Source organism: Castanea sativa, chromosome 2, assembly GCF_040712315.1.
Source record: "Castanea sativa cultivar Marrone di Chiusa Pesio chromosome 2, ASM4071231v1".
NCBI classification, from domain to species: domain Eukaryota; kingdom Viridiplantae; phylum Streptophyta; class Magnoliopsida; order Fagales; family Fagaceae; genus Castanea; species Castanea sativa.
In genome coordinates, this window is record NC_134014.1 from 26,828,822 (window position 1) to 26,841,590 (window position 12,769).

The window sequence follows — 12,769 nt, forward strand, 5'->3', positions numbered from 1 at the left end:
AAACCCACATAGCAAAGCGGACAAGTCTGAGCTTCTTCTTCATCACTGAAACCTCAACCCACCCAAACCCACACTACAAGCAAGCTCTAGCGAAGAGGACAAAGAAGCACCACGCCGGCGTAGATGAACCACCACGCCGTTCCGAACACAAAACCACCAAGGCCCGCCGAGTCCAACTCTGAGTTCCAAGTTTACATCCAATCACAACATTGGTTAGGTGGGATGGTTGATTTCGTTGTGGGTCTTTGGGTTTGCTTGGATTTGTTAACAGTTTCTCTCTGGTTGTTGTGTTTAATTGTTGGAAAAGAAAAGTTGTACTTGCTGAGTGAGTACTGAAATCAAGTCTAGAATGCTCAATTTCAATGATAGAAAGTGAGTCTAACAGACTTAATTTAGCGTTCCAAAATCGAGTTTATTGCACTCAAGATATTAGTTTCCTAAATAGCTTTGAAAATGTGCTAACTAATAAAATTGTTTGAAAATCAGTGTTATTTTGAAATAAATAAATAAATAATAAAAATAAAAAACTCAAACTAGGTACAGACGTAAAGTTTAGTAAATTTTGAACAAATTCCTAAATTATAAAATTTACACTAAAATTGTCTTTTAGAACATGAGCTCAATTCCAAGTGTTATAAACTAAAATTGTGTTTTGGAAATATGATCTCTAAGCAAAATTATGAGGAAAAGATTCAAGTTTTGAATGATGTGCACATTAAAGGTGCAAACTTTTGCACAGATTTGAAGTTATTTGAAACACAATTCAAAGCAAATAGGTTTATATCAAAATCATATTTCCAGAACATAATTTTAGCGTAAAATAACTGAAACTACAATCATGGTTTTCAAACTCGATTTTAAGTTGACTATAAAATTGTGTTTTCAAAGCCCCATCAGCTCTTGACAGGTCAGCAATATTTTTTTGTTAAATCATGTATTCTCTCAAATAATTCTAGGACAGCCAAATGCACATTCAATTTCACAACTTGCTAACTTGTTTGACTGTGAGTGGTGAATGCTTTCGAACCACTATTGCTTATATGGACTCACCAACTTTCATTGACCATTCACAATTGCACAAGTCTACTGTGAAACAACTAATAGTTAAGCAGTAAACCACCTAATACCAATCACACAAATATCGGTCACAGCAAATCACAGTCAAAATTTATAACTGAATTCTCAAAACTTTTTCCTTCTGGACCAGTGACGTTTTACATATATTTCAACTCAGAAAGTATCTCTACAAGCTTTCACTTGAGATATCTGACCTTCTTTGTACCATCTAAAATTCTTTGGCTCATCTCTGGGTGTTTGAACTTCAACAGTTTCCCAAGCTTTAAAGCAGCTTCAGGTAAGCAACCTTCCCCAATACAGGACTCCGAACGAAGAGCAAAAAGAACTTCATTGACTTCTTCCTCAAGCTGAAGGCCAAAGAGATGGCTAAAGACCTAACAATAAACATTACGAGTTACAAATTAGAATTAATGCCATATTTCAGAGGCCGGTCTACACAAATACCACCAGGAATCATATAACATGGATAATCTAACAAGGCAACAATAGTCAAGGTCTAATAAATAACTTTGGCATAAAATTCCAGAATGCATTCTAGCCAATTTAAAAGTTCAAGCAAGCAAGCAAGCATGAACATATAGAATGTATGAACACATGGAAATATAGTTATTAAGATGATAGTTCAAAAGAGTAAATTCATTATCTCACACAAAAAATTCCACAAGCCATTGTGCAAACATTTCATTCTAAACTGATTGTTATGAAAGCAAGGATCCCATTGAAGTCATAAGATTATTTATTAATCAACCATGGGCCCCAATATATATATATATATCATGCTACGACCCCCCATCCCATCATATCTCAAAGTAGGGCTGTAAAACCAGTCGAGCTGCTCATAAACAGCTCAATTTCAGCTTATCAAAATGCTCATTTGGGCACATTCATTTACCAAATTAACCATGCTTGAGCTCAAGTATGAAGTTTGACTGAATGAACCAAACAAGCTCAGCCTTGAGATATTCATTAACACAAATATAACACTTTCTATGATTAATATATTGAAACTTTGAAAAATAAATGTCAAAAAATGCTTTTTTGTTTTGCATTTTATAAAAAATACCACTCTAGAAGCATAAATGAATCAATTAGTAACTTTTACAACAGTTTTGCAGCTAATATGCATTTACAAGAGACATTAATATAAGTTCCTTAAGTAAAAATATATTTAGTGAATTTACGTGACCAACTCAACAAAATTCGTGAACAAGCTTGAGCTCAATGGGAGATTAATGAGCCAGGCTTGAACATAAAAATCAAGCTCATTCTACAGCTCAAGATCAACTTGAACATGTTAACAAGTAATAAAACTAAGCTTCAACACCCTAGCACTCGACTAGTTTGCAGCCCTAATCCATATCCCTGAAATCCTGGGTCTACCCCTAGTGAAAGTCTTTCTTAAATGAGTAATAAGACATATTCTCCAATCTCACCGCTTTCATCCTTGAAACAACCATGTCTTTAACGGCCGAGGAACGTGAGACCAAATTAATGACAAAGAGACCTTGCTCAGAAAGGGAATCTTTCACAATCTGAAGGAAAGACTCTTCCACAAAATCTGCAGCAGGGCAGGTCAGTCCAGAGCTGTATGAACAAACAATAATCAATAGATATAATTAATTGAATTACTAAAACTCACATCATAAAAAAAAAAATGTAATTTCTCAACAATGATACGTTCAGTTACAATATGTATTTAGTACATTTACCTAGAGTCTGATGAGTCCACATCAACAATCACTATGTCAACCTTTGTAGTCCCTCTGCCTTCTAAATGATATGCCATACAATTTTCATTTGGAGGGCAATTTGAAGTGCAGGAAGTATCCCCATTTCCATGAAAAGCAGATACTGCATTAGCTTCTACAGAATTTGCAATCTCTCTAACATACTGGATCCCATCAGCAATATGCACCTGAAATGTCAAAAAAAAAAAAATTTAAGAGACAACAAAGTTTATACAAAAGAATATAAGATAGAAAGGATGCCAAAAGTAGAGATACACAATCACTTTTTACTACATATTTATTAAAACTCTACATGAGTTAGCTAGACCTCTATCCAATCTCTCCCAAATCTAATCTCCCAAATTGAATTCCTATCCCTAAAATGATTTTGCCACGTAAATTGAGAACCTAAATAGCCCAAGTCCATGAATCCACATGTATCAATAGCAACCCTAAAGATTTGCATTTGAGCATGACCTCTGTTACTACCTCCTTTCTTCTCTGTACTTCTAGCCATTTCATTAAAGTCACCAGCACACAACCAAGGCAGATTGAAACAACCGCTAAGTTGGCAAAGAATATCCCAAGATTCGTGTCTTTTCTACGCATTAGGCTCCCCATAAAAACCAGTGAATCTCCATGAGAGTCCATGCACTCTCAGTCCCCTTCCCAATAATTGAGTCTATGATTTTTGGAGTAAGTTTCAATCGATGTGTTGACTGAATTTTTCCAATACATCACAAGACCCCCTTTGTGAATTCTTGGAACTAAGAACATGCCATCAAAGAGAAGATTTCGTTTTATTTCCTTTAGCCTTGCTTCATCTGCCCATGTTTCGGCTATAAACACAATGGAGTTATTTTTTGCTCAGACTAAATCACCAAGATCCTTCCCTGTAGGTTCCCAAGCCCAGGACAGTTCCAAACTAAAAAACTCATTGATCATGGCGGGGCTATTTAACAGCCTCCACCATTGAGTTGGATGTCTCTTCGTCACCTTTCGAAACCTGCAATTTCTTGCGAGGTAAACCCAAGTGTTCTTCCTCCCTCGACCTACTGCTTCTTTTACACGAGCTATGTACCTGCATGATTAAGCCTTCCCCATATTTTCCCCTCCCTAAGCCCTCATTTGGGAGGAGGAAATGGAGTAAAATGAAAATGAATAAAAAGAATAATTTTAGAATATTCTTCCCTTCACTTGTTTCGGAGTTTTAATGGAAGGAAATGAAAGTTCATTCCCTTGTTTAGGAGTTTAAGTGGAAGGGAATGAAATGGGTAAGGGGGAACACTTATTCCTCTCTATTCTCTTAAAATCTCAAATTTTCATTTCCTCCGAAATTGGGAAGAATGGGAGGAAATAAAATTAGATTCAATGAATTTTTTACTAAAACTCCCAAAATATCCTTATATACTTAACCATTTATTTTAAAATAGGGGTTTAATAGTAATATTGTCATAAAATGATTCCATTCCATTCCAAACAAGATTACTTACATTCCATTCATTTTTATTCCTTTCCATTTATTTATTTTAAAACATTCAATAAAGGTTACTTAATTCCATTTCATTCCAATCTTTTCCATTCATTTCCCTTGTTTAAATACATTCCATTCCATTCATTTCCATTCCCTTACGATCATTCTATTCTATTCTCTTATGAACTCCCAAATAAAGCCTAAGCGTTTCCATGATCTCAAATTAGATAGGTTATCCACATTGCTTGATTTCACCAATTCAGCCAAGATTTCAGCTTTAGATACCAGCAGGATATGCATAGCTGGAATATTAGAGTAATCCTCTCCTATAATAATGGTATTATTTTCAGGAAGAGAGGAAATAGAAGAATTCAAGGTTGACCCCCCTTTATTGGAAATATCCTCCTTGTCAAATTTAGTCAATCTTTCTTCTATCTCTTGAAGTACATTTTCAAAAGATTTCTGAGAATTATGGGAAGCTAAAATTTCAGAATTTGGGGTTACCATATGGGGATTAAAATTATTGGAAACGGGGGGATTTCCAAAGATATGCTCCACAAAATCTGAAATTTCCTTAACCGTCAAATTATTTGAAATTCTTTGATCAACTGGAGTAATTCCTCCAGAAACGGTGGTTCCGGAGGTGGCTGACAGAGGAAACTCTTTAGCCGCGGACGCAGTGAAAACTTTGTCTTCCTCCTCTTCAAAACCCTAGACTGAAACCAAAGTCTTCTTGACTGGATTAAACAATGGAGCACAAAACCATCTTCCCTACTCTTGAGTATATATGGCCGGCATGCCTTTACTAGTAATCCATTTTCCAGTCTCTATCATCATGAGAAACTAATCCACACCAATAACAAAAGTCTAGAATTTTCTCATACCTAAAGGACACCCAGCCTCATTATCTTCTCCCAAAAGAACTCGACGACCTCTGCAGAGTTGTCTCGATATATCAATGTTGACTCTAATCCTCATGAAATCATAGCCCATTAAATCCTCCTTAAACTGGGAATGTAAAGCAGTGCCCACAATATTCCCAAGATTTTCAGCCATCTCTTCATTCAGTTTGTTCACTGGTAAGTCATGTATTTGTAACCAGAAAGGAACACGAGTAAACTGCAGACCACGAATAGCTCACTTCCACTTTCATACCTCTGAAACAAAACTAGGTGCTTGTCAAATCTCCATGGTTCATTCATTAGAACTCGTTTTGCATCATTATCTGTCTCAAAAACAAAATTGATCACATGGTTCCTGACATCTTGAGCTTGAAAACTCCTACGAGTCTTCCATAAAGGCTTAAAAGTTTGGCCAGTGGCCTCGATGTTGAGCACTCGTTTAGTCAGGAATTTTGCTGCAAAGGCAAACTTTGACCTATTTTTGTCTTTGGTGAGGTTGACATAAGGAACCTCTTTTTCTGTGAGAGAGAAACGATTCCAATCATTGAGAAAAGAATCCATAGAAGACAAAGAACAGACAGAAAAGGTTTCCCCACCCCAAAAAGAAAGCCCCACAAGAAGCACCTACTCATACCAAATATACAACTATGCTTTTTCAGTTATGAAAAAATGTTATTAGAAACATGGAGCCACACAACTTTGCATTATGAGTACTTTAAAAACACGTGTTTTCACAACACTTTTTAAAATTTAAACCATAGTTTTTGTATCATTTTGAAAACTTTTGTTTGAAATCACATACCAAACAAACCCTAATTTTGTGATGTCTCAATCTACTCTATGGTCTTTTGTTTACTTACCTACCCCTAGATTGGCAAACTCCTTTGCCCATAACCTTGCTGCTTGTGTTTGTAACTCAGCCCTAGGGTCCATCTCCATCTCTTCCAGCTAGGATTTTTTCCCAGCAAGTTTGAGATAGTTAGGTCATTGGAGCTTTATGTGTACTATTGTTGTTTGTCTTCTTTAAAAGGTCATTATTCAGCCAAAAAAACAATAGGTAAATGTAACTATATAATGCAAACAAGAAACAAGGTACATGGTCCCTAAGGTCCAAATGAAAATTGTAATGCTAACTAGTTTCTTTGAAAGAAATGGAAAAACTTAGGTATAGTTCCTTGGGTGCAATATATTAGGTTCCCCAATAAAATTCAAACACAATTATATTGACCAATGAAGAACAAACAATATTATCTTTTCCATTAACAATTAAATTCAAACACAAAGACGAACCTTAAGGAACTATACCTAAGTTTTCCCCTTAAAAAAAGGAGCCAATAAGAAATAACACACTCATACCACAACATACAGATCCATAGTCCCAACACAAAATATATCAACATGACTGGGCATTAAAAATCTCATGAGCTTCACACCACTTGACATTGAGAGCTTCCCCCACCAAACCATTCAGCTTGATAAATTAGTGTTGGTATTTACAGCAACTGCCATTTTTGAAACCCAAAGAATTACAAAGTGTATCTTTTGAAGCATGATAATCCCCTATTATGTATTCAAGAGAACATGAGAGAATTTCTGGAAAGCATGGACACAGCAATTGGGCTGCTGAGCCTATGTCCAACACGGCGGAGACACAGGACACGCGTTGCACACAGCTGCATGCGTGTCCCAGCCATTTTTTTTTATTAAAAAAAAAAATGAAGGACACGGCCATGTGAGAGGAAAAAAAAGGCAGAAGAAGGAGAGCATAGAAAACGAGTATAGGTGAGAAAGAATAATGAATGTTTAGGAGAGAAGTGAGATGAGAAATTTAGATATGAAATACAATGGGTAGGTGAGAACTAAATTGCTCTCACGTGGGTGGGTTAGGGGGCGTTTTTGATAAAGTAACTATAAAATCTAAACTATATCATTAGTAAAGCAACGTTTGAAACAATTTGGATTTCTAACAAATCGAGTCCAAAGGACACGATTTCCCCATGGCGCCAACAGCTGAGGTGGACAATTTGTCCAGCTGAGGTGGACAATTTGTCCAGCTGTATGTCCACCTGTAAATCGAGTTCATTGGACTCGTTTTCCAAAATCGAGTCCAAAGGACTCGAGTTTCTGGTGTCTGAGCCCACCACCTTCTAATTTCACGTGCCTGGTCACGTGGTCTATTTAATAGAAATTGAGTGAATTAGACTCTATTTTCTGTCTGGTCGCCACCTGGACAAATCGAGTGAATTAAACTCGATTTCTTTTTAATGGAAATCGACTCTACTAAACTCGATTTTTATGAATGGTCCTCAGCCCGTCCACGTGTCATGTGGGTCCCAACTGGGACCTTTTTCCCCCCTTACCCAGCTCACACCCTCTCTTCTGCTCTCACAACTTTCCTCTCTTCACCCACACAACTTGCCTCTCATCACTCACACAACAATCACACTCAACTTTCATCAACTCTCAGGTAATGTTTTTACAATATTGATAATATTTTTTGTTAGTATATATTGTGGTTATTTGCTAGGTTATTTTTTTAAGAAACAACTAGTAAGTTGCCCGTGCGATGCATGGATAATATTGTAATGTTTTATGTAAGATAATTTTGGAGAATGTTGTACATATATTATACCATAATTGTCATAGAACTTTGTTAGTAATGAGTTCATTATAAAAAGTAACAAAAGTTTAAAAAAATAATGAAATAAAGATGAAATTTATAATTAAAAAAAAACCTTAATGAACCAAATGCTAAAATCCTTGATTCATATATTATTGAAATTCATAAAAAAGAAAGCACACACAACATATAAATCATTATACAATCATCATTAAACCAAAACTCAACAAAAAAAAAAACCCCCAAAACTCAATTTATTGTAGGAAAAAAGTCAATATGTATTTCTTTATTGAAATATCAAGAGACTTACTCGAGAAAGAAGCTTTGGACTCTAAAGAATGCGGATTGAATAGTCGTGTTGTTTTTCCTCTGCAAATTCAATTGTCATTAACTAAATCCCCTCCAACCTCTCACTGCACACTCTTGGTGTGATGGTTATTCCATAAGTATAAGTGTTTGTGGGGTATGGAGTATGAGGGGCAAGGGCCAAAGTTCAAGCTTCCAAGAGAGAGCTTCACACACATATATACTAAGATTTGGCTAAAGTAGAATTTCTATCTTGTATAAAAATAAATAAAAACCCTCCACCCTAGATGATAACTGCTTGATCCCTATAATCCAATTTATGATTTAAAGTAGGTTTAGCTTTTTGTTTATTTTGAAAAGACCAATCTACTCAAGCCATATGCTAAGATTAAACAATCTTGAAAGGACAATGACAATGAGACTTTTTACACTACAATAAACAATCATCGACTTCTCAGTTCTAGACTTCAAGCATCTTTTGGAAATCGATATACACAATAACACAACCTATAAAAGAAAATAACAAAACACAGAATCTCACGATCTTAACCCTACCGATTGTAAGTGAAGAAATGAATTTTTAAAAGTAACAAAAGATAGCTTGAACTCATACATGTGAATGCCACTTAATGTGCGACGGGTAGCCACTAGCTACAACAAAAGATCACAAGAGCATTAGGTTTCTTATATTGGCCTAGTGTTTTAAAAAATTGTGAGTATGGAAACAAAATTTGAGAGTAGCAGTAGTTTAGGAAATTTAACTATTAAAGGTTTTTTTTTAAGAGAAAGAAAGTTTTTTTAAGAGAGAAAAAGAGAATGGAGGCATATATTCAAAGTTGAGAGGGGAAGGCAAAGCGTGAGAGAGAAGTTAGGGAGTCAAAGGTTTAGAAAATCTTACATTAATCATTTAGCAGAGTATTGATAATGTAAATTATGTGAAAACAAAAAGGCAAAAACTAAAATGTCATTTTGGAGGCAAGCTGTGATTAATGCATCTACACAATCATAAAGGCAGAAACTTTTTATATAACTAACGTAAAAACTTGCCGTACCCACAAAAAAAAAAAGACTAACAGAAGAGGGAGACTTTGTTTATGAGATGTTTGTATGTAAATTCGTCACCATAAAATAATAAGGATTCCCATAGAATAAAATAAAATAATAATGATTATAGTAAATAAAAGATATGGTTTTGTGTAATTTAGGCAACAGAAATGCTAGAAGATTATCTATCTCGATCTCATTAGTTATTAGAATCCCTCTTTATTAAAAAAAAAAAACAAAAACCAAAACATTTGGTATACTAAAAGACATGAAGAAGAGAGAGAGTTGTGGTGTAAACTCAAGCAATTAATGGGAGAGTTGGATGATTGTAGAGAAACTTCATAGAATGTGCCACTTGGCAAAAGCATAGACCCTCATACAATGAGATGTCTGCTTTTATATATATATTGATTAGAACATATTAGGAAACTTTGTTTTTTAGTTTGAAAATTTTTGTTTTTTTGTTTGTTAGTGTAAATATTGTGATTAATTTATTTGTTAGTATATTGTGATTAATTTATTTGTTAGTTTTTTTTTTAATTATTATTATGATTAATTATTGGGAATACTTAGTACTAAATATTGTGATTAATGTTATTACAACATATTTGGAAATATTGTTTTTTTTTTGTTAGATATTGTGATTAAATTATTTTCTAAGTTTTTTTTAAAAAAATTAATATTGTGATTAATTATTGGGAATTTTTAGTACCAAATATTGTCATTAATTATGTTATTACAACATACTGGGAATATTTGTTTATTTTTTGTTAGTGTAAATATTGTGATTAAATTATTTTCTAGGTTTTTAAAAAAAATTAATATTGTGATTAATTATTGGGAATATTTAGTATTGGAGAAATATTTAGTACCAAATATTGTGATTAATTATGTTATTACAATATATTGGGAATATTTTTTTTGTTAGTGTAAATATTGTGATTAATAATATGCTAGGTTTTTAAAAAAAATTAATATTGGGAATATTTAGTACTAAATATTGTGATCAATTGTTAAGAATATTTAGTACTTTTAGGTTTTTGTCGTTGGTATGAAATGGATTATGAGTTTGATACCTAAGACACCCATTACAGTCTTTTTAGCATAAAAATTATTTCAAGATATATTTTTGTTCAAGATTTGTAACAAAGATTTCAATGGGTAACTAGTTGGTATAATATTTTTGTTCATCATATCTTATTTGAATGGGTTTTGAAAGTCATGCCTCTAGAATGATTTGGATGTGAGTATATGCAAATTTGGTTGAGGTTAGTATTGTTGGCATGTCATACGCAAAGTTTTGTGATTGATGTTGATTGAGAGTTATAAATTTGTCACTAACACAATTGCACTTGATGATCTATAGGTTGATAATGATCTATATAAATATATACTATGGTGGATCCCTTAGCAATGCCAACCCTTATGACGGATTTTCATTTCAAGGTCTGGGTATCCAGTGCTGCTGTTATATGATGATACGCCGTAAGTTAAAGACCCTGAGTGATTTGAAGATAAAAATTATGAAAGAGCTGCAACTGAACCCTGTTTTGCATGACATACATATTATTTTTCGTTCTCCACATGAAGTCCTCAATCAATGCATTAATTATAGATATATGGTGATAACAAAAGATAAACATGTGAAGTTCATATTTCACAAGATGCGTCAATGGGAACAAGTAGCAAATTTTGAGTTGTACGTCACTTTGAAGCCGCGTGCGGAAGTCAGTGTAGAAGATATTGTACAAACAACTACATCTCTACAATTTACAGTCCTAAATGATCAATGCACCACGTTAGGAGGCTATACACCCCCTTTTCAAGAGACACCAAGAACAATTGAGAGCGAACCTGGCAATAGATATGAAGATCAATTTTGTACACATCAAGGTGAATCCTCTACACTTCCAGTAGTTGAAGATGAAGACGAACACTGTGTTGGGGAAGACCTCGACGATAGAGATGAGTACGAAGAAAGGATTGAGCGAAGTGACTTTGATAGGGGTGTTGATGACCATGTGAATCCAAAGTTTGCCTTGCTGTTTGTGTTGTGGTTGGAAAAATGCACACACACACACACACACACAAAGTCAAGTGATCTTTGATCTTGTTAAGGCCTATATTGTACACATCGAGGTGAATCCTCTACACTTCCAGTAGTTGAAGATGAAGACGAACACTGTGTTGGGGAAGACCTCGACGATAAAGATGAGTACGAAGAAAGGATTGAGCGAAGTGACTTTGATAGGGGTGTTGATGACCATGTGAATCCAAAGTTTGCCTTGCTGTTTGTGTTGTGGTTGGAAAAATGCAAACACACACACACACACACACAAAGTCAAGTGATCTTTGATCTTGTTAAGGCCTATATTAGCAATCTGACTGCTTGGAGAGTAAAATTTTAAATTAGCAATAGCAAACCTGCATATAAATGAAAATTACTAATGCTTTAACAAGGAGATAATGTAATATCACTGCTGATATGGTTATCCTTTACCTTTAGTAGCTTTATACTTCTGTTGGTATGTTTTAATAAAAAATAATATATTAATTATATTAATTTTGTTTTTACAAAATTTACTATGGAATATTATACCATATTTAAATTAGAAATCTAATGTTTTTTTTTTTTTGGTTGAGAAACTAGATAATGGAATATAAATTTTTTTTGATCCTTTTAACACTACAAAATTTCAAGCCAAAAAAAAAAGCTTGTAGTGTAACAAGAACACATATGATGTATCTAAAGCAAACACAAAAAATAAATAAATCTGGAGCATTAATAAACAAAAAAATTATTTTGATCTAATCAAAGCAAGCAGATTGAGAACGGGTACCTACCTTTAGATTGAGGTTGAGCCAGCGCGAGGTTTAAGAGTGAGAGTTTCAGTGATGTGAGAGTTTCAGTGATGAGGTTGATCAATGGCGCGGCGCGAGGTTTGAAGAGTGATGAGGGGCGCGAGGTTTGAAGAGTGAGAGTGGGGGACTTGAGGACTCACAGTGGCGCGGCGCGAGGTTTGAAGGAGAGTGAGAGTGAGGGTTTGAAGAGTGATGAGGAGCGCGAGGTTTGAAGAGTGAAAGTGAGGGACTGTGAGGACTCAAAGTGGCGCGAGGTTTGAAGAGTGAGGAGGGTTTGAAGAGCGAGAGACTCGGTGTGTTTGGGTTTGAGTGTATTTGAATTAGCTGTTAAATATGGGGGAAATGGCTGAAATGAAATCGAGTTCGGAGGGCTCGGTTTCCATCAAACTAAATCGAGTCTAAAGGACTCGAATTTTGTGACCCAAAAACGAGCGCACTGAACTTGATTTCCAGGCCTACGTGGACACTTTGTCCACCTCAGCTGATGGTGCAACAGGAAAATCGAGTGCAATATACTTGATTTACAAGCCCAAAATCGACTCCTTTGGACTCGATTTGTTAGAAACCAAATTTGTTTGAAACCAAATTTGTTTGAAACGTTGGCTAACTAATAATATTGTTTGGATTTTATAGTTATTTTTTTAAAAAAAAATTTGGGTTAGGGGAATGAGAAAGTGGTTAAGGAAACTTCATGGAGGTTTACTTATTTACAATTACCCAAAAAGGTTGGTTTTATTTTTAAAATAAAACATAAATG

At 34.7% G+C, this 12,769-nt stretch overlaps 1 protein-coding gene across 1 annotated transcript in view; it reads right to left on the reverse strand.

Annotated features, from left to right (window-relative positions):
- Window positions 1-997: 997 nt before the first annotated feature.
- The window catches only part of LOC142624463 (uncharacterized), a 36,656-nt gene continuing 24,884 nt past the window's right edge, over window positions 998-12,769 (reverse strand). Inside the window, exons 13-15 of the mRNA XM_075798031.1 lie at window positions 2,787-2,992; window positions 2,511-2,661; window positions 998-1,451 (exon numbers count right to left, since the gene is read on the reverse strand). Coding sequence (XP_075654146.1) covers window positions 1,254-1,451; window positions 2,511-2,661; window positions 2,787-2,992 — 555 coding nt within the window. The 3' untranslated portion in view covers window positions 998-1,253. The remainder of the gene's footprint in view (window positions 1,452-2,510; window positions 2,662-2,786; window positions 2,993-12,769) is intronic.